The sequence below is a fragment of the Eschrichtius robustus genome, chromosome 8 (genome assembly GCF_028021215.1).
Source record: "Eschrichtius robustus isolate mEscRob2 chromosome 8, mEscRob2.pri, whole genome shotgun sequence".
In the NCBI taxonomy this organism is placed as follows: domain Eukaryota; kingdom Metazoa; phylum Chordata; class Mammalia; order Artiodactyla; family Eschrichtiidae; genus Eschrichtius; species Eschrichtius robustus.
Window position 1 is genome coordinate 54,262,625 of NC_090831.1, and position 27,429 is coordinate 54,290,053.

The window sequence follows — 27,429 nt, forward strand, 5'->3', positions numbered from 1 at the left end:
GGAAAAGAATCTGAAAAAGAATATATATATATACATATACATACATATATGTATATGTAGCTGAATCACTTTGCTGTATACCTGAAATATTGTATATCAACTATATTTCAAAAAAAAAACCCCACAATGAGATATCATCTCACACCTGTTAGTATGTGTATAATTAAAAATAATAATAATAATAGATGTTGGCAAAAAAAGAAAAAGAAAGCAAAATCTTTCCCAGAAGCCCCCAGGAGACTTCCCCTTCCACCTCAGTGGCTAAAACAGTCAGAGGCCAATCCTAGCTACAGGGGGTCTGGGAAATGCCATCACAATAAGTGACTTAACATCAGCTGTGATTCATCCCCTAGGGCTAGGGATGCACTGTCTCTCAGAGCAAGATTGACTTTCTGTTAACAAGAAAAAGGGAAAATGGCAGCTACTTTCCATTTGTTAAACATATACTCTTTTTCTCTAGAGAGGATATGGTTCTGCTTTACTAGGTAACAGAAATGATTTTAAATGAAAGTAGAACTAAAATTCATTCTTCACTGTATCCTGTTGCTGTTTAACAAGAAAGTAAATGGTGCCCAAAAGAGACTTTAGGTTTCTTGTCTTCCTGGACAGGGTCTCTTTAGTCCAGTGAAATAGAAACTCTAACCATCCTTGAAATCTATCTTTTGTTTCACTTTCAAGTTTTATAATACATTTCAATATACAGTTTACTCTTTTTTTTTTTAACATATTTATTGGAGTATAATTGCTTTACAATGGTGTGTTAGTTTCTGCTTTATAACAAAGTAAATCAGTTATACATATACATATGTTCCCATATCTCTTCCTTCTTGCATCTCCCTCCCTCCCGCCCTCCCTATCCCACCCCTCTAGGTGGTCACAAAGCACAGAGCTGATCTCCCTGTGCTATGCGGCTGCTTCCCACTAGCTATCTATTTTACGTTTGGTTGTGTATATATGTCCATGCCACTCTCTCACTTTGTCACAGCTTACCCTTCCCCCTCCCCATATCCTCAAGTCCATTCTCTAGTAGGTCTGTGTCTTTATTCCCCTCTTGCCACTAGGTTCTTCATGACCTTTTTTTTTTTTTTCCCTTAGATTCTATATATATGTGTTAGCATACTGTATTTGTTTTTCTCTTTCTGACTTACTTCACTCTGTATGACAGACTCTAACTCCATCCACCTCACTACAAATAACTCAGTTTCGTTTCTTTTTATGGCTGAGTAATATTCCATTGTATATATGTGCCACATCTTCTTTATCCATTCATCCGATTATGGACACTTAGGTTGCTTCCATGTCCTGGCTATTATAAATAGAGCTGCAATGAACATTTTGGTACATGACTCTTTTTGAATTATGGTTTTCTCAGGATATATGCCCAGTAGTGGGATTGCTGGGTCGTATGGTAGTTCTATTTTTAGTTTTTTAAGGAACCTCCATACTGTTCTCCATAGTGGCTGTATCAATTTACATTCCCAGCAACAGTGCAAGAGTGTTCCCTTTTCTCCATACTCTCCCCAGCATTTATTGTTTCTAGATTTTTTGATGATGGCCATTCTGACCGGTGTGAGATGATATCTCGTTGTAGTTTTGGTTTGCATTTCTCTAATGATTAATAATGTTGAGCATTCTTTCATGTGTTTGTTGGCAATCTATACAGTTTACTTTTAAAGATTGTTCTCATTGTGATGGACATTAGGCAGCAGGAGAGAATATATACTACCGCTCATCCTATTTTTAGCCACAGTTGATCTAGTGTCCTCTCCTTGCAAGGCTTTGTGATAGGTGAGTTACATGTTCTCTCATTTGTGTAAGAAGGATGTGCTTGCCTATTGCAAAAAGCCCCAATTCAGTCTGAGTCATCAGACTTAATAAAGAGAAAACCAGAAGCTTTCAGCAATTGTTCTAACTTCTACTTTCTCCCCAACCTGTGTGAGGCCAATATAAGATAATCTCGACATCTGGGCTGTTTAAATGGAAGTCCTGATCATAGCAAGTAATAGTCCTAACTAGAGTTCCCTCCTGTCCCCTTCCCTAGCCCTTGGCCCAAAAGTAGGCTTTCTTTTAGAAAGAATGCTGCACACTCATTGTAGATGGATTAAAATGAATTCCCAGACCAATAATAGCCACCTAACCATCACTGGGAACCGTAGTCATGTGTCCTTGGGAGGCAGACATAGCCTTGCCTGACCTGGGCCAGAAGGTCTTTGCGTGTCCGGATGTCCCTCAAGACCACAATGGCACATTTGTCTGATGGTTTAGCATTTGGTGTTGATGGCCGGCATTGTGCTCGGGTATATCATGGCTGGCTGTTCCCTGTTTCTGGGTACCTTCTGGATGTGGCTGACTGTGACACTGACTGCTACACCAGGGCTCTGTGGCAGGGCTGGCTTGGAGCAGGCCCAAGAGCCCCCTTTTCTCTACTATGTCAACCAGCACCAACCCCATACCCCCACCCAGGGTCCCTGACTCAGGTATCTTATTGGGGCTGCACTGTAGCCTATGGCTTGCCTGTCTCCTTGCGGTGACCCCTGGGAGACGTCGCATTGCTGATAGAAACCACATGACTATTCTACCTCCAAACTTAGATTTAACGCTTAGGATAAATATTTTGAGTGATTCTCCCCAGTGTTTTATATGAAACATTTCTTTTTTTTTTTTTTGCGTTCTTATTTATTTATTTTTGGCTGCACTGGGTCTTCGTTGCTGTGCGCGGGCTTTCTCTAGTTGCGGCAAGCAGGAGCTACTCTTGGTTGTGGTGCGTGGGCTTCTCACTTCGGTGGCTTCTCTTGTTGTGGAGCTCTAAGTGCACAGGCTTCAGTAGTTGCAGCATGTGGGCTCAGTAGTTGTGACTCACGGGCTGCAGAGTGCAGGCTTAGTAGTTGTGGCGCACGGGCTTAGCTGCTCCGCAGCACGTGGGATCTTCCCAGACCAGGGATTGAACCCATGTCCCCTAAATTGGCAGGCAGATTCTTAACCACTGTGCCGCCGGGGAAGTCTGAAACATTTCTTTTTGATTTAACTAAAATACAGTAAGGACACATCACTTAAAAAAAAAAAAAAAGGATCAATGTCTTGGAGGATGGGAGAGAGAGGTGTGGTGAGGAGCGGCTTTGCTGAGCGCCCATAGAAACAGGAGGTGAAGGTGGAGCCACAGGTGTGGGCAGGTGGGAAGGTGTAATGGTGGGAAGCGAAGGAAGTCCTCGTCCATTGCTTTTATATCTTTAGTGGCTTAGCAAACAGGCTCTCAGCTCAGAGTGAGGGTGGGAAATGTTCCAAGAGAGAAGAGAAATCAGGAAAGTAGGAAAGTAAATGGACGAGAAAAACACAGTGTGAGGATGGGCAGCCTAAGGCCCCGCTTATGGTTAGTGATACCCATTTGAAGTGAGATCAGCCAATGGCTAGTAATATACCCCTGGCCAGAACCTCTCCTCTCGCTGGGCCAGATGGAAGATCGAATAACAATCCAGAGAATTCCTGATGTGAGGGGCCAGCTCCCAACAAGTTCTTGCTAGTAGCTGGGGGCCAGTAGAGCCGGCCTAGAGCAGACTGTGCTACCAGCCAAAGACCCTGCTCTTCAGTGCAGTAACCGTCACTGGAAGATTTGTCCATTGCTGGGCTGTGATGTGGATAGCAAAGTGCTGATGCCTCAGGCATTGCTCAGGTGGTGAAGAGTGGAGGTGCACCTGGGGAAAGGCCACAGGGTTGGTGATATCTACACATGTGAAGGACCCAAGGCACTAGTCTTCCAGCACTGAGCTGGGTGGCTGGGTGGTGCTCCTGTGTCAGGGGATGGTATGTCCAACTTTGACAGCCTTCCTCAGTGCCTTCTGTTGCCCTTTGGGTTCCAGAAAGCCTCCTAAGTGACCTGCCATAGTTCCTCCATGACTGGCTTGTGGAGTGACTGGGTGATACCCACCCCCGTCTAACAGGAAACTCATCACACTAGGTTATAAGTCATTGTCTGTTGTTTGTTATCCCTGGATAACAGAAGAGTGAGAACCCTAACTTTTTTTTACCACTTTATCCCTAGTGCCTGGCAGAATACCTGAAAGATAGTAGATGCTCATTAAGTTTTGAATGCATGAATACATAAAAGAGGGCTGGCAGGAAGGAGGGGCGGAACGGAGAGAGGGAGGAAGAGAAGGAAGGAAGGAAGGAATTCTTGTTACTATATCAGGGCTATTCTGGAGGAGGGTTGTTTAAATTGGTGATAGCCTGTATAGAAGATATAGCAATGCAGGTAGGTGGAGGGTGGTGGGAGCTGATGAAAAGGGCTTTAACAGGGCCCTCTAAAATAAGGAAGACACACTGGAGTTTGCAGCGAGAGACCAGGAAGACTGGGACATCAGTGGCTGGCACAGATGGGGATCAGGTGCTATTTTGGTGAGGGTGTCAGAAAGGTGAGAATAAAGAATGATGGTCAAGATGGGCAGGAGGGAAGCAGGAGAGGGTTCCTGGGTGAAGAGCTGAGACAGACCCACAGCTCAGCAGGTGTAGTGGGTGTGTTTGAAAGGCCCCTGCAGAGATGAGGCCCCTGCATCTGGGCATCCACAGAGGAGCCCAGTGGCTTTAATGATCCACCTCTCTTTCCTGTTCTTTCTGGAAAGAAGGGATCTCCCCTGGACTTGCTTCATCCTCCCCACTTCCTACTCTCTCTGACTTGGTACTTTACAGGCCAGCCTCTGGATTTTCTTGTTTGCAGTTGGCTTTCTCTTTTCTCCAGACCTTCGAACCCATGGTTCTCCTGACCTAGAAAGCTAGCTCCACCCTCAAACCTCCTTCCTAGTGACTGCCTCTTGGCCCTCAGATTTTGCTGAGGGGTAACGTCCCCTTGAAGTCCCTGTTCTGCCTTCCCAGGTTGAGTGGCTGCCATTTCTATGTTCTTCATCACACTCTGGGCTACTTCCTTTAAGGCACATATCACAGTGCAATGGCTTGCTTACTTCTCTGACTCCATCTCTAGACGTGAGAAAAGGGGTATGGTTAAATATTTCCCTAGTGGTCACTCAATGGCAAATAAATCAAAGGAAAACAAAGCAGAAGCCCTGAGAATCCTCTCACCTGTTGAACAAAACCATGTGATTTTCTGTTGCCTGTGTTTTTATTTCGCACCAGGCTAGTGTCTAAAAGCAAACTCATGCCAAACAGGATTTCACTTTCTCTGAGTTAACGGGCAAAATTTGCTTTAAAGAAATATATATATACATATATATATATATATACATATAATTTTTTTTTTTTTTTACTATTTCATAATGTTTATCATTTGGAAATATGTGTTTTAGGAGCAACTTTGACCTACCTCATCAGTCCAAGGTTTTTGATTTATGTAAGCTGTGCCTTATCGATATGGGTAAGATGAATCAAAATGAAATTAATATATTTTGAATGGTTAAGAGAACTGTAATAGACAATTAGAATGTCTCGAAATAACTGATGCAAAATGTGTGTATATTTTTGTTAAAAAATGTTTTGAATTACAAACTCTAGCACAAATAGAGGAAAGTGCATAATGTATATATATCCATATATATATGGAACGATTATAACAAATACTTATAAAGTGAATACATGAAACCACCACTCAAGTCAAAAGCTAGGATGTAGCCAGCACCCAAGAAGTCCCTCATAGGCTCCTTCTCAATTATACCCCTTCCTCACAAATGGAAGTAGCCAGGAGCCCCACTTTTCTGGCCTTCACTTCCTTGCTTTTCTTTATAGTTTCACCACTGGTGTAGGCATCCCTAAATGATATAGTTGAGTTGATTTCAAGTTTAGTTTGAACTTTCCATAAATGAAGTTCTACCGTATATATTCTATTTTATCTTGCTTCTTTTGCTCAACATTATGTATGTAATCCCATGTTTTTGCAAACAGCCCTGAGTCGCTACTTTTTATTGCTGTGTAGTATTTCATTGCGTAATAAACCACAGTTTATTTTATTAGTTTTTCCAAAGAGCCAGATTTTGGCTTTATTAAGCTTTTCTATTGTATGTTCATTTTCCTAGTTCATTGATTTCTTCTCTTACCTTTATTATTGCTTTTCTTCTATTTTCTTCGGGTTTAATTTGCTGTTCCTTTTCTAACTTTTTAATATAGATACTTAGCTCATTAAACTCAGCCTTTCTTTTCTAATATATGCATTTCAAACTATAAATTTCTCTTTAAACAGTATATCAGTAGCATCTGACAAGTTGATATACTCTGTTTGAAATATTTTATAATGTCCTTTCTGATTGCCACCTTGACCTATGGATTATTTAGAAATGAATTCCTTAATTTACAAACATATGAGGAATTTCTGATTTTCTTTCTTATCGATTTTAGCTTAATTGCCTTGAGGTCAGAGAACATTCTCTGTATGGTTCAGTATTTTGAAAATAAGATTTTGCTCTAAGATCCATTATCTGGTCATTTTGTTGATTTGTACAAATGTTTCATGTGCTTAAAAAGCATGTGTATTCTGAAGTTGCCAAGTACACTGTTTTTTATGTAACCTTTATGTAGAACACACACACATATATAATATATAAGATATATAAGTGTATATTCTTACTATATATTTATATTTTTTGTTTATTCTATCAATTACCAGGAGGGAGATGGTGAGTTAAAATCTCCCACAATGATTGTCTATTTCTTCTTTTAACTCTACAGATTTTTGAGTCATATATTTTGAGCCCTTGTTCTTAGGTACATAGAAAATTGGAATTTTTATATCTTCCTGATTAATTAAGCTTTTATCATTATGAAATGATTCTCTTTATTTCCGGTAATCTTTTTTTGCCTTAAAGCCTACTTTGGTATCAATTCAGTGACATGGATTCTTTTTGGTTAGTGTTTGCATAGTATATCATTATCTGTCCTTTTCTTCAATCTTTCTTATTCTTTTGTTTCAATGTGTCTCTTGTAAATAGCATCTAGCAGTATTTTTGAATCCAATTTGTCACTCTTTATCCTCTAATTTGAACATTTAGTTTATTTGTACTTATTGGTAGCTGTTGATATATTTACGCTAAATCTACCCTGTTATTTTGTGTTTTCTATTTGTCTGGCCTCTTATATGTTTCTTTTTCTCCTTTTTCATTTTTGTTCCTACCATGTTTCCCTCAGTTTGTCTTTCTGTATTTTATTGTGGGTTTTTCTTCATACATATCTACAGTTAACTAATTTTTCTTTAATTATAACATCCTATTGAACCTATCAATTGAATTTTAAATTTTAATTTCTATTGCTATATTTTTCAGTCCTAGAATTTCTCTTTAGTTCTTTTTCAAACTGACTACATCATTTTTTACAGTTTCCAATTCCCTGCTCAGATTGTCAGAATTGGCATTTATTTCTTTAAATAGAGTAAGCATTATTATTTTACAGCCTGTGTCTGATAATTTAAATATCTGAAGTCTCAATAGGTCTGTTTCTATTGTATGTTATTTATTGTAGATTTTGCTCATAGTGTTTCATTTCCTTATATGACTGGTTATCTTTGACTGTGTGCTGGGCATTGTGTTTTAAAATTATTATAATAAATATTAAACATACCAAAAAATAAATAAATAAAAATAAAATTATTATAGAAGTATTTTGAAGCCTAAGATGGTAGTATCTTCTTTTAGAGAGGATTTTAATGCTTCTCCCAGATGCATAGTGGACACTAGCCATTTGGAACCAGTTTAATCCAAGCTCAAGACTTGAGGTTTTCTGGACCATCAGATGAGGTAAAGCTGGACTACAAGTCCAGGCAATGGTTAGTTTACTTGTAGTTTACTCTAACTTACCCTAAGGGTGGAGTTATAGCTCAGCTTAAAGTAAGAACTATTTTTATCTTTGTCTTTGATGAGCATAGACTTCCATCATCTAACTTTCTGAGGCTGCTAAAACTGCAGTTCTGTTTCACAGTTGTTTCTTCTGAATCAGCAGATACCTCAGGGTAACCTAGGCTTAATTCTTGGGCTTCTCATGTTCTCCAGGTGTTCATCTGACATTCTCTCCTGGGCTTCTTGACTTTTTGGTGTTTTAAGATTTTAAAATAATATTCTGTTCAGTTTTTAAAAGTATAACTGTATTGCATTAAAAATGTTATACTTGTATACATAAAAGTGTAACTTTGGACGTTCTGGTTTGAAATCCTGCATATTACATGTCATTTGAGAGAAATGCATCTTTCTGGATTTTAACTTTGTTCCATCTTTTAGGTCAATGATTAAAACATGCTTTGCTTCTACTGCCTTGCAGGGAGACTGAATGTGGCACTTTGCCATATCTGTGGTTCTGATAAAATTATATGGATATAATCTTCTACTAACAGCAGTGTTTGGCTTAGTGGTGGCTGGATCTGTATTAATATTCAGGGTATTAATTGGTGATTGGATCAATAGGAAACCAAGAAAAAAAGGTAATACATATATAATGATATGGTAAATTATGACCTCAATAGCTTTTTTGGTTTACTTAGTGAAATAAAATACAGATATGAACTTAATAACGACAGGGCATAAGTTTTAAAAACTAGAAAAAGCGGTATCCAGCTTTCTGCCATTCTCTGGTACTATATTTAAAATATTTTATTGTAATTTTTAGATATTTATCCATCACAGATTTTTAATATTAAATTCCTAAAAACATGTTTCATTTTAATACTCTGGTATTACCTATGTATAATATACTCGTGTAATTTCTATTAAAGACAATTTCTATGTGTAAAAGATAAACTTTTATACCAAGTAATCTGTCTAAACTGGGAATTACTATCTGGAGACTTATTTGTTCAAATGTCAATCTATTTTTTGCTTTTCCCTCTAATATCTCTTTAACCTTCCTTTACCCAAGAAGAATATAGGATTTCCTAAGTTTTTCCAATTCTTTTGATTACCAGTCAGCCTGATGGTTTTCATTTCACCTAGGAGGTTTGGCAAGGCATTCTCTGAAAGCACAGCACTGAGAAGGCTAACTTATTTAAAATCTGGACTGTTGGTCCTTAGGCCATATTGATAACTTCAGTGACAAATTAAAGAAGAGTGTGATATATCAGTAGAAAAATGTAAGTGCTTTGATTTATCTAATATCCTGCTTTTCATATCGTCTTACTCTCAAAGCATGTTTTCATTTGCTTGCAAAACCGTTTTTTTTCCTTCTTCTTTTGGTTGTAAAGGCTTTGCCTTTAGTGAGCGCACAAGCCCGCTCTTTGCTTCCTACTCAGCCTGTGATTGCTGATGGGAATGATAACCCTGGTTGGCACAGGGGTTTGGTCAACTGCAGTGACTCTGCATTAAACAATTTTGTAATAGTAACCTGTCTCTTAAAACCAAGAGTAAATATTGTTTCCCTTTGCAGTTGGTCATGTCTTGCTCTTCACTCAGAATGCCTCTATCACCACCTGCTGTGCGGTCCTGATGCTTGTGTTCTCATACAGAAGGGAGCTGGAGCAAGTATGGCAAGGCTGGTTCACTGTGAGTGTCTGTCATCTCCCCCCCTGTGCTGTGAGAGTGAATGTCACAGGCAAGACCAGAATGCCCTTCAGTGAGTCATCTCTGGATGGCCCTGCTCACTGATTTGGGATCGGGCTAATCTTTAACCAGTGTTCTCCTCACCTCTAATTTGTTAATCAGAGTCTAAATCTCACAGTCATGAAGACAATGGAACAGCAGAGTCTCTGTCTGCAAGGTACAAATTAGCACCGGATCTGGTGCTACTGGGGTGGGAAGAGGAAAACGCTGAGAATAAATACAACAACGTTTGGCTTCAAACCTGCACTGAACCTCTTTCTCTCAAAAGTCTTTGGGTTCATTTAGATGTTCTTCAAGCTGTCAGATAAGTAACTGTATGTATTACAATGGGCTGAGAAAGTCTATCCCTGGGTTCCGTTTCCCTCCTTCCATAGGTGGTCTGCTTCACAGCTGTGATCACCTTGGCAGCCTTGGCAAACCTGGCCAGCACAGCACTGACCATCAGCATTCAGAAGGACTGGATGGTAAGCCTCACAGGTGACAACAGAGGCCAGCTGGCTGGTGAGCTGTGGATATAACAGGGCATCACAGGTTCTCTAATCTGCTGAGAAGTAGGACTGGTTTAGTGAACAGAGTTGATGAGACAGTTGGCGCTCCAAGAAAGGCAGGAAAGTAGCCTTTAATGGAAGGTATTTGGAGTCAAAGAGACCTGCATTTGAATGCAGCTAAAACCAGCTATGGCTCTTACCAGCTGCAAGTTACTTAACTTCTCTAGACTTTACTTTCCTCATCTGTAGAATGAGAGAAATTATGACAACCCCCCACCTTGCCGCCAGCTCACTTTTGGGAAGGATTCTGTGAGATGATACAGGATTTGTAAAGCACTTAGCACTATGTCTGGACATGGGAAGCACGTAAGAAATGGATGAGATCGTTATTATCAAAAGGATATATAGACCGTACTTTCGGGAGAGAAACCCCTCTGAATATATTACAGAGGTTCTTTGGTCATTTTAGATTTGAAAAATTAGTGAATTAAAAGATTTCTTAATTTTCGTCCATGGTAAGCTTCTACTTTCCCCAGAAAATTCATCCCCAAGTGTGACTTGATTATCACCTAATCACTAATAGTGAGAAGTAGAATCTTTTTTTTCAATAATGGAGCTAAATGGAAGAATCTGGCATCTTTTTATTTTTTCTTCCATTTATAAAACTTGGATCATTTTCATTGTGAGATATTCAAATTGCCAACCTAAAGCAGGAGATCTTGTCTTACCCTATATTTGTGCAGTTGGTACTCTTGGCTAGAAAACGTTCATGAGAGTTGATAGCCAAGATAAAGGAAGCTGTTACAGAGGAGTCTATTAAAATATACTCCATACAAAGTGTAGAAGCCCCTTATAATCATGTTTTCTTCTAAACTACACTTATTTGGATATACTGTGGCTTAAATAACAACACCCAAAATAAAACAGCTATGTGGGTACAAGCTGGGTGACATGGTGTTGAAAGTGTCCTGTCTCTGGGTAAAAGAAAATCTTCCTGCTTGCTGTTAATTAATTTTAAAGAAATCTAAAATAAAGCACAGATTCAGATTTGAGGTTTATTCTAATTTTAAAAATCATCTTGTAAATATGTTCTTTAATGATGGTGGAATAGTTAAGAGAATAAGCTTTAGGGTCAGACTGCCAGGGTTTGAATATCAGCTCCACCATTTACCTTCTCTGTGACCTTAAATAATTTCACTTCTTTATGTCTCAGTTTCTTAACTTGTAAAAGGGAGATACTACGGACCCCTTAAAGTTGTTGCGAGGATTGAGTGAGATGAATATGTGTAGAAGGCTTAGAACTATGCGTGTGGCAAAGAGTATTCAACTATTTCTATCCTTCGTTCTCTGTTTTTTCCCTCTCTTCCCTGTCAACGTGTTAGTCATAATAATGGCTATTAATACTGTTGTTGTTCGGACAGTGGGATGTGATAGAAAGAGTGCTGAGACAGGAGTTGGAATAACTCCAAGTTACCTAATCTCTCTAGCCCTCAGTTTACTCATTGGTTAATTGTTCAAGTTCCAACAGAACTGATCTCAAAGGTCTTTTCCAGGTTGAAAATCCTATGATTAATCTATAGTCAGACTAAAAGGGATCTTTCCTGTTTTCACTGCTATTCACCCAGTGTGAGCTCGCAAATCTAGCAAATACACGACATTAAATTCACCAGGAGGAGAGACTCATGCACTGAGTTGTAGTGTTTCCGTCCTCTCACTTACAGGGATGAATGCAGCTGTCTCGCGGCTGGACCAGATCATCAATATATCTGCTCTCCTGTTCATGGGCCAGGTGATGACATGGGCATCTCATGTGATCGGTTATGGTTTCATTCTTCGATGGAGCTTGGTTTCACTTCTTGCTGAGTCTCTATTTCTATCCAGGGTTTTTCAACTAGTTCCCCAGTTGGCTGTAAAACCCCAGCGACAAACGGGGGCACTTCCTAGAAAGGTGACAGGAGGCTGTGAACATTCAAGGTGATGCAAACTCAGAGACAGCTCTTGCTTTTTTTTTTTTCCCCCTCCTTTATGTCAATGCTTCTTTTCAGAGCTTGTGTCTAACTATAATCTTAATATTCTGTCTGCAAATGTGCCTCAAACAGTGAGAAATGAGAAGTCTTCAATAGTGCCATTTGTTACTCAGTTCATATGGTTGGTGTCATTGGTGGGAGCAGGTGGGTCTGCCATGTACAGTTACACAGGTTGTACACTACGCAACTCCAGGGGCTCCATTAAGAGAGTTTCCACTGTGAGTAGCACTCCCTGGGGACCGTGCAGTTTACAGCCTGCAAAACCTATTCCATGGTCCTTAGGGCAAACTCCTTCCTATTTTATCATAAGCCTCTTTCCTAAATATGCTAAGCTAGAGAGACAACTATGTCAGGGAATGTGGGCTGTTTTGGTCAAGACAATAGATAAATTGGCCATCCCTGCTATCAGCAGTGTTTTTTAAATCAGAAATTGCTTATCATCAGGATAAGGATGACAGGAAGGTAAACCTGCCAATAAATATGACCCCATTCTCTCAAGATAAGAGCTATACCTGCCTATTGACAATGTTGCCCATCTGTGTGGGCAACACAGCCCAGGCATTGCTTCTGACCTCAGTTTCTCTTTCTGGAGTTCTTTTTTTTTTTTTGGATTGGTATATCTCTGAAAATGGATGATCACTTTATTTATGGTTATTTTTACCTATTTATTTTAAGCATGAGAATTTTGACATGAGAATTTTAAAGAGAAATGTAATACAGTACCAAATGGGAGAACAATCATGGAAAAAATACAGCCAGTCGACTAATAATTTTTCAAAAATTGTATCTTAATCTAAGCAATTTTGCTTTATTGTTGATTATGTGAAACTAAGTTGCAAATCACAGACATTTCAGGTAAGCACAGAAGTTGAGTTGGTAAAGTCAGTTTCAAACAAAAGCTAAGTTTAAGACAAATGAAAATGAAATCATATTTTTATCTCAATCAATAAACTCAAGGATCTTAAAAACAGATAGAGATGAGGGTCTTGCAGTTGTGATGTCTAATACTGAACTGAAAGCTAGGGTTGATTTCCCCAATTTGGCCAGTTTAGATAGCTTCCCGTTATTCCCACATTCTTGATCCATGGTCCTCAAATTGTGCTCTTAAGTGACAAGAAAAATCCTCCTTGATGGTCTCCTGTCAGGCGTGATTGAGTAAGCCTGGTATTGACACCTGGCTTAAACTGGACAAGTGAGATTATCACTTTGGATAGTTGGAATTAAGATGAGGAAATTCTAATTCAGTTTGGTATAGTTTCTTGAGGAAAGATGGGTAGGCTTCTTTTACCAACTGTCCAGACTCCGGAACTCCACACTCCGAGGCCCCCCCTCAGGCTGTGCTGCCTTTCCCCCTGCTGTGCAGGTCCTGGACTTCTTATAATTATATTTTCTCTCAAGTTGTTTTGCAATTAAAGCTCACCAGATCTCATTGTATGGAAAAAATATAAGTATTTATAGAGATAGGTAAATAGATAGATATACATATTTAAATGATGAATGGATGGATAGATAGGTAAATAGATAGATAGATAGATAGATAGATAGATAGATAGATAGATAGATAGGGCGAGCTATATCTTCCCATCTATCACTTTTAGTTGTGTGACCATGTGTGGCTAATTTATTCAAACTCACTGTGTCTCACAATCTGTAAAGTAAGGATAAAAATAACAGAACTGATGGCAGGGAAGCGATTAGATAAGATAGTCTACATAAAGCCCTAGGGAAGTGATTAGATAAGATAGTCTACATAAAGCCCTATTTCCTTCTGCAAAGAGTAGAACGTAAGTCAATGTTGGCTGTTTTTTTCATTGTTATTGTTATCTTTACAAAAAAACCCTGCTATGGCAATCAATTCTTTTCTATAACCAAATTCACCCTTCCCACAGTTCTTGGGCTAGAGTGGATTTAGCCCACCTGACCCTCTCTCCTTCCTTCATAGCCTTATTTGGCTCTTCTAGTCCTTTTCGGAGTTTGTCTTAATTTGTGCTAAATACTTCTTACAAATTGTTATGTACTTAAAAAATCTGTTTGCAATCATTGCCTATTCTGTCCTGGAAGATGGAAAGGTATTTGTCATTTCCTTTTCATGAATATCTGCTTCTTCAGAAAAATAACCAGAGGAAATATCCACCACTCTTTCCAAGAGTTCATTACCACATCTCAAGCATGTGCAGTTTTGTCTTTTACTCTCTCCCGTGTCTTCCCTCTCCTGTCAACGTCCACCTTCCTGAATTTACTGTTTGTCTTAGTCTGGGTTCTTTCAAGAGCAATTCTGGGACTTCCCTTACATCTCCATCACCTTGCTCTTCTCAGGTGTGATCCTGGCAGGAATTGTGAGCAGTGGGTCATGTGTGGCATAGGATTCTGCAGCCTGTGATGTTGCTAAGTAATCGTAGAAGCATTTCATGGTCTCATCACTGTGTCATTGTCAGTCTTCATCATTCATTCACTAAGAACCCATTATGTGACAAGAACTGTCCTAGACACTGGGGATACATGAGTGGTTTAATCAGACAAGGTCTTAGCCCCACTGAGTGTACAGTTTGGATGGGAGACCAAACAGTGAGTAAATAGCAATGGCCAACAACACAAAGTGACAGGAGCTATGTTAGAGAAGGACAGAGGATTGGAGACACATAGGAGGGACACCAAATCTGGTCTTGGGAGCTGGGGAAGACTTTCCAGTGGGAGCCACAATTAAGAGATCCCTGAAGGGCAAGCTTGGCAGGTGACATGAAGAGGGAAGAGTGCTCTAGGCGGGGTGGGAAGTTGTGCAAAAGCCGAAATGTGGAGATGCGGAGATTTGGGGAAGTGAAAATAGTTATTTCCAGGAGTCAAGCATGTAAATGCTACAAATGGCATCCACATTGAAGGAATATTTTGACCTGGGTCCTTTCCTTGTGGAGTGGGATGGGGAGAGGGGAAAGAAGACAGCTTGGTGGGGCCAGAGCTTTCCTTAGCTGCCTGGGGAAGGGGAGGGAAATCCTTTCCCGGAGACAGGGTGCCTGACTCTGAACATCTGCAAGCTTGTCTCCCCTGAGAACTTGGTCTTGGAACTCTGCCACCAACCAAATGTCATTCATACATGGCAGTGAGGACATATATGATTTGGTTAGGGTGTTTAAAAAATTGTTTTGGTCATTTTATGCCTGATGAATTCAGCAGCGACATATTGGGTATCAACACTGATGGGGATTAACATTATATTGGCCCCGAGTGATTCGACCTGCAGATGCCCAGTCTGGGAAGAGTCTGGACCTTGCTCTTAGACATGGACTCCCTGTGATCCGGTTTCCACCCAGGAGCATCATTTCTTTGCCCAAGCCCTGCTCCCTCCCCTCAGTCCAACCTCGAGGCCACAGCTCAGAGCCAGGAGATCCCCCATCCCCAGAGCAAAAATGAGGGAGCGGAGAGTGTCGTGGTGGGTGGTGGAAGGAGAGTATCAAAGGCTGAACCGACTGTGTCTTCCTCCTTCATTCAGCGTCTCTCTGCCTGCCTCTGCTGTGAACCTCAGCCCCGACTCCAGGCGCTGGGCTCCTGCAAGGTCCCTGCCCTCCTGGGGCTCAGAGCTTCCCCTTCTCACCCCTGGGCCCACAGCGGAGTTGGGGGCATGGGGTTTGGGGATACCTTTCTGCTTTCTATCAAGGAGACCCAGAACCCCTTGGTCCACAGAATCTTGGGAATATTGGGAGAGGGGAAATGAGAGTTTTGTCGGTCCAATTCCAGAGGTTATAAAACCACGGGCTAGCTTGGGAACCTCTTTCCTCTGATGTAATGTGCATGTATGAGAAATTAACTGTTCGTAATTCCTAATAGCTGATTTAGAAACCTGTTCTTTCATCTGGAGATGACCCAACCTCTAAAATATTTTAAGTGAAGGACCTGACAGGTGAATTATCTTTTATTAGGCTATTTGGCTTGTACTCCCCAGCCTTTAATTGCATGAACGACTGAGAGCAGGTTGGCCATTTAAGATTTACACAATTCACAGAGTATTATGATAATAAACTAGTTCTAAAGGAAAAAAAAAAAAAAAAGTCCAAGTGGCTCTTCCTGACACAAAGGAAACATCACATTTAGAGAATGTGAAATCTCATTGGCAATGCCTACAGTCTGGAGAAGCATTCAGTATGAGAGAAACTTTGGGCTTTTCTCTATGGCAATAGCAGCTCTTTTTGCTGACCCTTGATAAAGATGCCAGACACACCACAACACCGTTGACACTCACAAGGGAGACAGCTCAGGATGTGGAGCCAGGCTGCCCATGATGTTGGCATGTTACCTAAGCTCCCTGTGTCCCTGTTTCCTTGTCTGTAAGACGGGATAGTGATGATAGTACCTACCCATCAGGGAGAGTGTCGTGGCGGGTGGTGGAAGGAGAGGACCAAAGGCACAGGTATTGGAGCTATTTGTTAAAAATGAATATTAAGTCTCATCTTCAGTCGTCATCATCATTTTTATATTTTGGCTGTGATTGTGGTGCTTTCACGAGCGTTGTTGCGTGAGCATGGAGTGTGGGGTGGACGGTGAGATGGAGAACCACGATGCTGAGTGACACGGATGCTGAGTGAATCCCGCACACCCACTGCCAGCAAATGCCATTCGCATTTATTCCCAGCAGAATTACAAATCACTCCAGCGGTGGTGGTGTGGTCAAAACTGCACGCGTTAAAAGCACCAGTGCCCCCAAAGGATATAGTATTGTCCCTGTGTTAGCGTGGTTAGCGTGGTCGGGCCTGGTGGCCGTGATGACGTGTGTCTCACCAGGACCAGTGGCCTGTGGCCGCCTTGCTGTCTACCATGGATCCCTAGGCACAGAGCTCACCCGAGACATTGGCCCAGTATATACTTGTTTCCGTTCTTAGTGGAAAGGAAGTTACAGAACTCTGGCTACAGCAGGATTTGACATATTACCCCAAAGTCACTTTGCTTTTTAAAATCTAAGAACTGCGACTCTGTATGCCCTCAATTTATAAATAATTCTGTCAGTGCAGAATCAGCCCTCGCTTCCAGAGCTTCACATTGTGCAGCTGCAGCGTTTCATAAATACCTCTGACCTGTCCGCACTGCTTGTTAGGGGCAAGGTGTGTGGGTTTTATAGGTGAGCTCCAGGTCAGAGTCCTTTGGCAGACCAAACCCTGAGGCTTCGAGGCCATGCCAGGTGGTTGGGACGGCCCAGAAGGGTGGGGAGCCTGGGCCAGTGTCCCAGGTGTGGGCTACCGCAGGGTGACAAGGGCAGCCTAGGAGGACAGAAGGCCTGGCCAATGCTCTGCAAAGGCAGACACTGGAGGACACAGCATATTCAACCCAAATAATTCTTGAGTTTAGAGCTGAGTCCAGAGATCAGGACAGAGGTGAACAAGAGGCCTCTGCAGGGCCAGCGCTGGGTCTCAGGGAGAATCCAGAAGGAAACCAACTATAGGCAGAAGCTGGGAGCAGGCACAAGAGCCCCCGGGACTGGCTCTCAAGGACAGCATTGCCACCTGGTTTCTGACTTATTTGGTGCCTGTATGGCAGGTCCTGAGGCTGCTTCTGAAGTGTAATCAAATGTAGCCTCTTAATGTGGTTAAAGGTGGGGGAGGGGAGAGGAAGCTCACTCCTTCTCTGCCAGATCAGGAGGGAAGAGGAAACACGCGGAACTGGAGCTGGATGTGAAGCTCAAGACTTTGCTCTCTGTCCGAACCATTTTTGGAATGGAATGGAGACATAAATAGATACATCTAAAATGAAGTTATATCGCTACCTGGTGATAATGGTGGCGATGGTGATTCAAAAATACAATTTATACTACCACAAATTATTGACCGTAACTACCATGCCAGGCATGATGCTGCTCACTTCACAGCACCGTCTCATGTAATCCTCCAGCGAGATGGGGTCTAAAGATTCCCAGTTCACAGCTGAGAAACTGAACCACCGAAAGCTTCATTTACCCAGTGTGACCGTGCCAGTCAGTGCCAGAGCCAGAATTCTCACCGAGGTCTCTGACATCTCTTTCCATGTCTTCTCCCCCCACACTGCTGCCCTGTAGGTCTTTGGTCCTTTGACCTCACTGTGAGCCAGCTTCTTCAGGAGAACATTCTGGAAACAGAGCGAGGGGCTGTGAACGGTGTGCAGTGTTCCCTGAACTACCTCATGGACCTCATCCACTTCGTCCTGGTCATGCTGGCCCCGCAGCGTGTTCGGCATGCTGGTCTTCATCTCCATCCTGTTTGTAACCACGGGCCAAGTGCTATATTTTTTTAATGCAAGGAAGGGTAAGATTACAAATGCCCATGCTCAGAAGACAGCGAAGAAGTGCACTTCAACCTGAGAGGTAGGCAGCACCTCTGACCACTCAGAGCCCTACCAACACTGGCCCCATGTCACTGTTTCCAGTGATTTCCCCGAGTTGCTACTGGGTGCTTACCTTGTTCCACTGCTACATTTGAGAGCAATTATGTCACCATCACCTTTGGCAATAGCATCAACTGCTTTAAATGCATCTTTGGGGTGATGGCTACAAGCCAGAGTTTGAAAGGGTTCTGACTCGTGGCACGGCCATTAACAACTCAGATCCCACTCCAGACAATTTGAAGGGGCTTGTTTTAATTTTGCCAACACAATTCAACGTTTTCAGGTTTTTATTGTTCTTTGGGTTCTAAAATTAGGCAGGATCTTCTGGTCAGTATTAAAATTAGAGTTAGATCACGGTCAGTGATGTTTGGTCTCAGTTCCTTGGGTTTTTGTTCTACAGCTGGTTTGTGAATGTCCTTTTGACGGGCTGTGTGCCCCTCACAAGGACTGAAGCTATCTGTTGAATTAGATCATGGTAACAACCTTTGGGTGGTTTCTGGGGTCTAGGGTCAGGCCAGGGATCTGACAATCCCTTAGCTGACTTGGGCAAGCTTCGTCTCAGCAATCAAGCTACGACATCCAGTTTGACCACCACTGATTAAGAAAACCACTAGTTTGTGATGAGCAAAATTTGAGTTTCTGGCTGCTTAGAAGCATAAAACTACCTTCTGGGGAGCCTAGAAGAAAACCCATATAGCTCTTTGCTTTAAATAATGAATTGCTTCTTTGTAAATGCTGTGGAATAGAAATTCACTTAGCAGTGAGAACAATGAGGCTAGCAATGAAGGCTCCTCAGGCCTCAAAGTACAGAGAACCTTTCTGGGGGTCGGGGGGGAGTCACATTTGGGGAATGGCCTGTAGCACACTCAGTACCACCTTAGCAGGTTGGTGCTGTTGGGAATGACATTTTCTAAGACAGGGTTTCTCAACCTCTGCACTGTTGACATTTTGGATCAGATACTCCTTTGGTGTGGAGGCGGTCCTGTGCATTGTAGGACACTCTGCAGCATCTCTGGTCTCTACCCACTAGATGGAGGGAGCAGCCCACACCCACACACTTGTGAGAATCATAGGTGTCTTCTGACATTACCCAATGTCCCCAGGGAGGGTAAAATACTCCTCCCCCCATACCCCCTCTTAAGAACCACTGCTTAAAGGAAATGTGAAACCTAAAGGAAAAATCCACCTATTGTTAAAAGACAAAAATGACCAAAAGTCATTCACAGTAAGGAAATTACAAAAGGGAATTTTGCACAGACCTGCTTCTTAGAGCTGAGTTGAGTGAAAACAAGGGAAGGAGAGAATCTTGGGAACATTTTGCTTAACATAAGGTACTTTGAAAAAAACTGTACTGTATATAAGTTCTGGTACTACTTATGGTGCCACCTCCCCCAATCTTTCCTTTTCCAAGAAAAAACCTGAAAGGCTACATTACTACACACACACACACACACACACACACACACACACACACAACCAACTAGGTCAGGAAACCAGAACTGTTCCTCGCATGGATTCTTCACTAAGGAGACTGTATTTTGAGGAGGTAGCACATCACGTCTCCTGGCCCTTGATTAGCCCAATGAACACACAAGGACTTGCACAGGCGAGTCTCGGAACAAGTGTTTAATAAATCCATCCTGAAGTCTTTTATTCAAAACCTCCAGAAGTGCTAGCAGCTTGAGTGTAGAATTTATGTCAAGTCTTCTAAGTACCACTGGCTCTCTACACCTGCACCTCCTGCCCTTGAAAATTTAGCTGCTTACCTGTAAATTCTGCATTTTAAGTGCTAATTTTACTCTTGCTTTTCCTCCAGGCCTTGTAGAGTAGGACAGCAACATCTTTCTATTGGATCGTGGAACGACTATCTCCATGTTTCCATGAATACTTCATGTTTTAGACCAGTACTGCCCAACAGAAATATAATGCAAATCACATTTATATAATTTTAATAATATATTTCTAAAATATTATCATTTAACTTGTAATCAATATAAAACTGAGATTTTACATTCTTTTTTATTGAAGTATAGTTGATTTATAGTATTGTGTTAGGTCCAGGTATATAGCATAGTGACTCGGTATTTTTGCAGATTTTATTCCACTCTAGGTTACTATAAGATAATGGGTATAATTTCCTGTGCTATACAGTATATCTTTGTTGCTTATCTATTTTACATATAGCAACTTGTATCTGTTAATCCCATACCCCTAATGTGTCCCTTCCCACTTCCTTCTCCCCTTTGGTAACCACAAGTTTTGTTTTCTATATCTGTGGAATCTAAAAAATAATACAAATGATTGTAGATGCATTTTTAAAAAATATTAATTCTTCCAAAGCTGATGTTTCTTACACCTCAGCATGTCAATTTGCACTAGACACATTTCAAGTGCTCAATAGCCACATGTGGCTAGTGGCTACTGTACTGGAGTACAGTTTGGACTCTGTGATGATTCCCAAAGTTCCACATATTTCTCCACTATAGGAAGCCTATAAATGATACAATGGGCTCTATTCTGCCAGGTAGTGGGGGTAACATGCCAGAGCATTTGTCCAACTGGAAAATCATTCCATCAACTACAACATTCTGATCTGTTTTCCAGAAACAATTCATGGTGACATACATCAACCTGAACTGACTGGATTTTGTCTCTTTATCTCTGAAACAGATTGATGTGCAGCTGTTCTGGAAATGCAGATGGCAACTGGGGAGGGTACCTCAAGATAATTGGCCCCTGCTGTACAGACAAACTCAAGCAGGGGGCTTTCTAGCCGTGGTTGCATAGTCCCAGATAAGTCACAATTTTATAACAAAATATCAGAATCCGAAATCACAATTTTATAACAAAATATGAGAATCAGAACTTTTCAGTTTATGAACACAAGGTAAATTTTGGAAAGGCAATCCTTATGAGTACAAAATTAAAATAAGCCTTTCATACACATCTCTGGCTGTTTATTTGTTCTCAACATGGCTTTCCTCTTGAGGTGTTATCCCTGACCTTGGCTCACAGGGGTCACTGGTTGACTGACCTTACTACCCTGGTCAAATGCCTCAGTCTTTACTATCTCTAGATCCCCCTGTTTAGTTATCTGGACACCTTCTCTGTTCTACTTCTTCCTTCAAGGTACTTCAGATCATGAGGGAGAAAAAGCATCTTCTCACTTGGGTTCCAGGGAGCCTAGAATGTAAATGACCCTGCCCCCTCCACCTCGTCCATTTAAAATTTATATTCAAGCGCCAAATGACGAACTTGCCAACCGGATTTCCTCTGGCTCCTAGGAAGCTCAGAGCCAAACTGGCGGGAGCCTAAAGCATGAGGTCTAATGGTTTGGTTTTATACCCTGCTCTCTTCTTGCTGAGTTTTTATTCCCTCCTCTAATTATTGTATTGTTTGCTATTTGTTTATAAGCCACCCCAAATCATTCTGGGAATGTGGTGGGGGTATAAATAGATATAATAGTCTCTTTGTAGTTTGTCCTAACAATTGAATCTTTCAGATATTGACTCAGATACTGAGTGAAGTTATTCCTTAAAAGAGAGGTTGAGGGAGGCACATTCTAACCAGCTTCATCTTACAAAGTGTCACAGATAAACCACACCGTGTAAGTTCCATAAAGGCAGGAATCATCCATCACAGGACTTAACACACAAGAGAAACACAGTAAATATTTACCAGATGATATAAATACCTGCTTGTGGAACCTCAAATAAAAATACATACCTTAGTTTGGAATATTCACTTGAACTACAAAGACCTGTTTTGTTTTGTTTTGAATATTTATTTATTTAATTGCACAGGGTCTTAGTTGTGGCATGTGAACTCGTGGTTGCAGCATGCATGTGGGATCTAGTTCCCTGACCAGGGTTCCAACCCGGGCCCCCTGCATTGGGAGCATGGAGTCTTATCCACAGCGCCACCAGGGAAGTCCCAAGACCTGCTTGCTTTTAAGAAACAAAAACTACTTGTTTTTGAAAATGGAATATGCACATTCTTGAATCTAATTATGTGACTCAATCTACCTGAACTGACATAGTGATGGCACTACTGCCAATACCAGACAAGTGACATCTGGGGAGGTTAGTGACTGGAGTTCTTACGTAAGATTTGACATTTTCAGTGAAACCATAACCAGTGAATAGAATTGTATTCCAATCACATTTTCTTTTATAGTCGTAAAGATTCTCTTCATGACCATAACTCCTCCCTTGGAACTAATAAATCCTCTGAAAACATTTCATTCAGCTCCAGATTTGCTTCACTTCTCCTCAGGGCACTTGAGCACAAAAGAATGGCCTGGTAATTTTAGTAGTCATGCTGGCCATCTTTTCACTCTTGCTTTAGCTCTTCTCAACATGTAGGTATGTGCTGTGCCAAGGAGGGCAAGTTGACTGCAGCCCTGGGACTGGCTGCAACTCACTTTGGTGATCCTAGGCTGTACTTAATCAAGGTGCTAGATAACTCTGTATTGCCACAGTACAGGGAAGGGAGCTGGGGGGAGATGGAGCAGGTTAGGTACCACACCTGGAAGCACAAGGAGGCATCTGCAGGCACTGCTTCATCCTACAGGCAAGATGGCCCAACACAGCTGCCAGTGCCCACGGTCATGGTGGGTAGGGCTCAACAGGCTCCGTGGCTAGACCTGTTACCCACAGGAAAGAACAGTGACTCACAGCCAATACTTGGCCCATCCTTTTTTTTTTTTTTTTTTTTAAGGAAATAACATCTTATTTAACTGTTTATTGCTTGAAATTTTTTTTTGGCCACACTGCACGGTATGTGGAACTTCCCCAACCAGGGATCGAACCAGTGCCCCCTGCAGTGGAAGCTCAGAGCCTCAACCACTGGACCACCAGGGAAGTCCCCATCCCTCTTTTCAAAAACACCCTTGAATATCCCCAGAGAAAAAGTAATCCATGTGACTTATGCATCAAGCTTTGAGATTAACCCAAACCCAATTACTCAGCACCCAGAACCTCACTTACTCCCTAATTCTCTCACTTAATTCCCTGTTTTAGCCAGTTATCGGCCAAAGCCATTCTAAATTTTGTTGGGTAACAATTTTCACACTTCATTTTCTGCTACCATGTCGCCACTAGTGTACATTGTCAAGAGATGCAGAGAAAAGTGCCAGGCCGCTCACACCCTGCCAAATGGGATTGAAAATGCAGCTGTTAAGACGATGAGTGTGTGCTGTTGCCTGAACCATCCATAAAGAGAACCTGTACACCCTTGATGGGTGAGCATATACACTGATGGTTTCTTGAGTATTTATTTGTGCACGAGTCACTTACGTGACCCCAAGGTAATTTTGATGTTTTTGCCCCTCTAATCTCAGTAAATCATTCAATTACTGACCTAAGACTGTCTTCCCACAGATTGCATTGGAAATGTCATTAAGATGCCGGAAAGGGTAAGTTTTTAAAGCCATGTTTATTGAAGTTGAATTTACATTCAGTAAAACTCACTCCAAAATGTGACCAAGGCAATCAGCACCATAATCAAAGTGTAGAGCAGTTCTTCAACACCCCCCCCCCGCCCCACCCCAAACCCTATGCAGCAAACTCCTCCCTGCTCCTTAGGAATCCACTGATCCGTTGTCTGTCAAAGGGGTCAAATTTAAACATCAAAATAATCTATTATAGGAAAAACTGTAAACACAAAAAAACAAGTTTTTAAAAGGATACTTTGAAACATACAATGTTTAGAATAGTCAAAAGTATGGGATTTAGAACTAACCTTTGTAAATTCAAGCAGCTGACAGTTTTCTTAAGATAGCTGTATTGATAGAATAGCTAGTCTAGTTACTATGTTGAGCTTCAGGCTGGGGTTGGTTGGCAGAAAAATGATTTTAAATAGTTTAAATGGAATTGAATTCTACAGAAATTCTCTATGGGGCAGATACGTGTTCTTGCAGATATTTGGCACCTTTTCAAAAGTCCTCCCCTGCTACCACCATGAAAGGGACAGTAAGCAAAAACCTCTACTCTGTATATGTCACTCGTCACATGTTCAAATACACCTTATCTCCTCGAAAAGCTTTCAAGCACCAGCCCTGTAAGAAAAGTATCACAGTAGGTAATTAGAGCAGCAATTACTAAATAAGATGCTATTAAGAAAATACAGTGTCTAGGCCATGTTCACAAAAGCAGTGCAGGTAAGGAAAATGAATTCCCCAATGTACTACACATTGTCAACACAGGCATAGTAATGTTCTGACATAAAAATGAAAAAAAAAATGTTTTCAACTCAAAATCCTATTTTCCTAATGCTAGCAATTCACCCTCAGCCTCTGGAAGAGTCTAACTCAAAATGGCCACCATCACCAAAGATAAACATCTTGAAAGGTTAGATGCCAATCACTTAAAAATCCTTTTTTCCCCCCTACAACAACCTTTTTCTGGACATAATAAAGTATTACCTATTTACTAGAGCCCCCTCACCACCACCATTTTATTTAAAACATACTTTTTAAAGGTGGGGAGGGGTGTGATTGCACTTAATAAATTCCTACCTATCAAGTTGGCCTCAGGTAAATCCTTTAACCCATCAGAGCAAGATATCCAATCAGATTAGAGTTCTCATCCTTGGCCAAGAATTCTATTCGTATTTATTAACTCAAGCCAAATTCTTTCCATTTGGTCCATACCTGTTTGCCAGCATCTTGAACTGGACTGAGCCTGGTAGGAAATTGAGAAAAACAATGTTAAGAATATCATATGCTAACTTTTTATGGTTTTGTGTGTGTGTATGTGTGTGTTTGGTAAAGAGTCTTTTATTGGGCTACCTACCAGCTACCTTTGATGAATAAAAAGCTACCTTTAAGTAGAGTTACTGTAAAACAGCTACATTCTCCAAACTTCCTGACACTGGGAATCTCCTGTAATTTCCAGCCAGGAGTAAAATAAGTAGTGAACTAAGTGCCAATACTCTGGGAATCCATTTTACAGAAAGTCAGCAGTCATCAACTTTCCAACTTTCCAATCTCCCTGTTACAGTTGCATGGAACATTATCAATTTGGAAAAAAATAAACATGACTGGCAACAGTATTTACCTAGGAAAGAGGGAAACAAACTTTTAACATTTAAAAAAACCAAAGGAAGCCTGAGACTTGCTTACCCAGAGGCGCAGGCAGAGCCCAGGGAGTGGGCAACAGTCCTCAGCACTTGCTCAGTTTCCACAGTCCTTAAACAGACACTGGCTCAGGCTCCTGCTTCCTTGACCTGCTGCCTGGCTCTCTCAGCCCATGTCCCTCTCCCAGAGGGAACCATTTGGCTCAACAGGAATCCCCAACATCTAAACCAATTGTAAAACAAAGCCTGACCACTGCATTTCTCTCTGTGGTAGTGCCATTCACCAGAGATCCAGGTAGTCGGGGCAGGGAAAACTGTGTGTTCCCACCCCATATATATGGCTGGAAAGGGGGTGCCTAGGACAGTTTGCAACGCTGCACCTTGTTTCCTCTTTAAAAGCATGATAAAATTGATGTCCCATTCGGTTTCCTAATTAGTAAAATTAGTTATTTTCTGATCAGTAAAAGGGTCTTTCGCCATTGAGGCAAATATATAAAACACCCCACAATCCTCCCATTTCAAGAGAAGATTACTAAGCGGTACCCATGATAGCTATAACGATTCCTTCATTTCATTCCCTCAACTCTAAATTTAGATCTTTACAAATTTTATTGAATTTGGAGAGTAAACCTTTCTATAGGAATGTATAGCAGTAAAAATGCCCACTGATGCTGAACAGAGCCACACCGAAACTTAGAACCTCTTCCTTCAGACAAACTTTCTCTAGGGCAATCTTTCCTCTTTATCTTGGCGGACACAAGTCAGAACCCCAACGGTGCCGACTTTTTCCCAGGACAGAAAACCATGACAAGCCTCACAGCCTGAAAATGTTGGAAGAGGGTCCCATGCTGCATAACGCGGTGCCACTCCTGAAAAGTTGGGGGAGAAAACTGCTCCCTCATTAAGGCTCACAGTAGTTAACCGCTCCCGCAAGACTCAACGCCAGACCTTTTAAAGAGCCCAACCGCCGGGCGAAGTGGCAACTGGAAGGCACTTGTGGCCGGGGGAGTGTCTGTGTGGGCGAAATTACTTCCGTTTCTTGCCAACACCGGAATTAACACTGCTCCACAATGAAGCTTAAAAGTGTTTCAGGCCCGTGATCTTAACCCGCTTCCTAAACTGGCCGTTCCGGGGTCGTCAGAGCCACCGGACGGGCGGGGGCCCCGCGTGCGCCTATAACACGGACACCGTCCCGGGCTCTGCGCCTCCGTCCTGGGTCAGTTTCATTCTCGAAGTTTTGTTTGTTGTTTTCTTGTTTCATTGCAAAAGGAGCTTGAAGCTCCCTGTGGCCCGGATCCCTTGGGCGTCGGGGTCACAGGTACATAAGGTGCCAGGCGCCTCGGCCCCTGGGAGGAAAAGGGGACCCTTAGGCGCCAGGAGGGTCATTCCCGGGGAGGAAGCGTCCCGGCACACTGAGGACGTCCCCGCCCCCGAGGGGCCCTCACAGCAGCTCCCCTGGGGGCTGGGAGGCCTCTCCCGAGGGGGTGCCGAGCTGGGGCCGAACCCGAGTCCCAGCCGCCCAGACGGAGCGGGCCCGGGGACAGGAGGGGCGCGCGCGCCCGGTAAGCGCCACTGGAAAGACCCCCCCAGGCCACGTGGCGGGCTCTGACGTCGAGCTGGTTGGAAACCACTTACCGAGTCGTGCGCCGAGGCCGAAAGGGGAGGGGAAGGGAGAGACCCAGTTTAAGAGGGGCCCGGGCGGTCAGCACCCAGCGGCAGCCAACCAAAAAGTTGCCCCAGCGCCCCGCCCGGCCCGGACCCGGCCCAGCACCAGGCAGAGCACCCGCCCCGCCAGTGGCGCCCGGAGGCCCTCGCGCTCCCCCTGCCGGCGGCCTGGGGCAAGCGGGGCAGGCGGCGGCCGCCCGGGTCTCCCCCAGCTCGGGCCACGGGCCGACCGACCGAACTTCCGCCTCAGAGCCCTTCCGAAGCGTGGTGTCCATTTACCTCGCGGCAGGTTCGACGGAGCTCCTGGCACCCTAATAATGT

The 27,429-nt window shown here is 42.4% G+C and overlaps 1 protein-coding gene and 1 non-coding gene across 23 annotated transcripts in view; one reads left to right on the top strand and one right to left on the bottom strand.

The window, feature by feature from the left end:
* LOC137768857 (solute carrier family 40 member 1-like) overlaps nucleotides 1-27,429 on the top strand; it is a 76,723-nt gene that overhangs the window by 12,324 nt on the left and 36,970 nt on the right. For 10 of the 22 annotated variants that reach the window (XR_011074824.1, XR_011074832.1, XR_011074834.1 and 7 more), the window contains 2 exons: nucleotides 9,340-9,455; nucleotides 18,062-26,659. Coding sequence is in view for 7 of the 22 variants with exons in the window: in XM_068550509.1 (XP_068406610.1) it covers nucleotides 9,437-9,455; nucleotides 9,887-9,976; nucleotides 18,062-18,276 (324 nt within the window). In the remaining 15 variants the exon portion in view is untranslated. Of the gene's footprint in view, nucleotides 1-8,909; nucleotides 9,047-9,339; nucleotides 9,456-9,886; nucleotides 9,977-18,061; nucleotides 26,660-27,429 lie in introns of all 22 variants that reach the window. The other 12 variants (XM_068550507.1, XM_068550505.1, XR_011074837.1 and 9 more) reach the window with 11 other exon arrangements.
* On the bottom strand, nucleotides 24,893-24,963 carry LOC137768940 (small nucleolar RNA SNORD93). Its single transcript, XR_011074862.1, has one exon. It is a non-coding gene; the product is annotated as a small nucleolar RNA SNORD93 (small nucleolar RNA).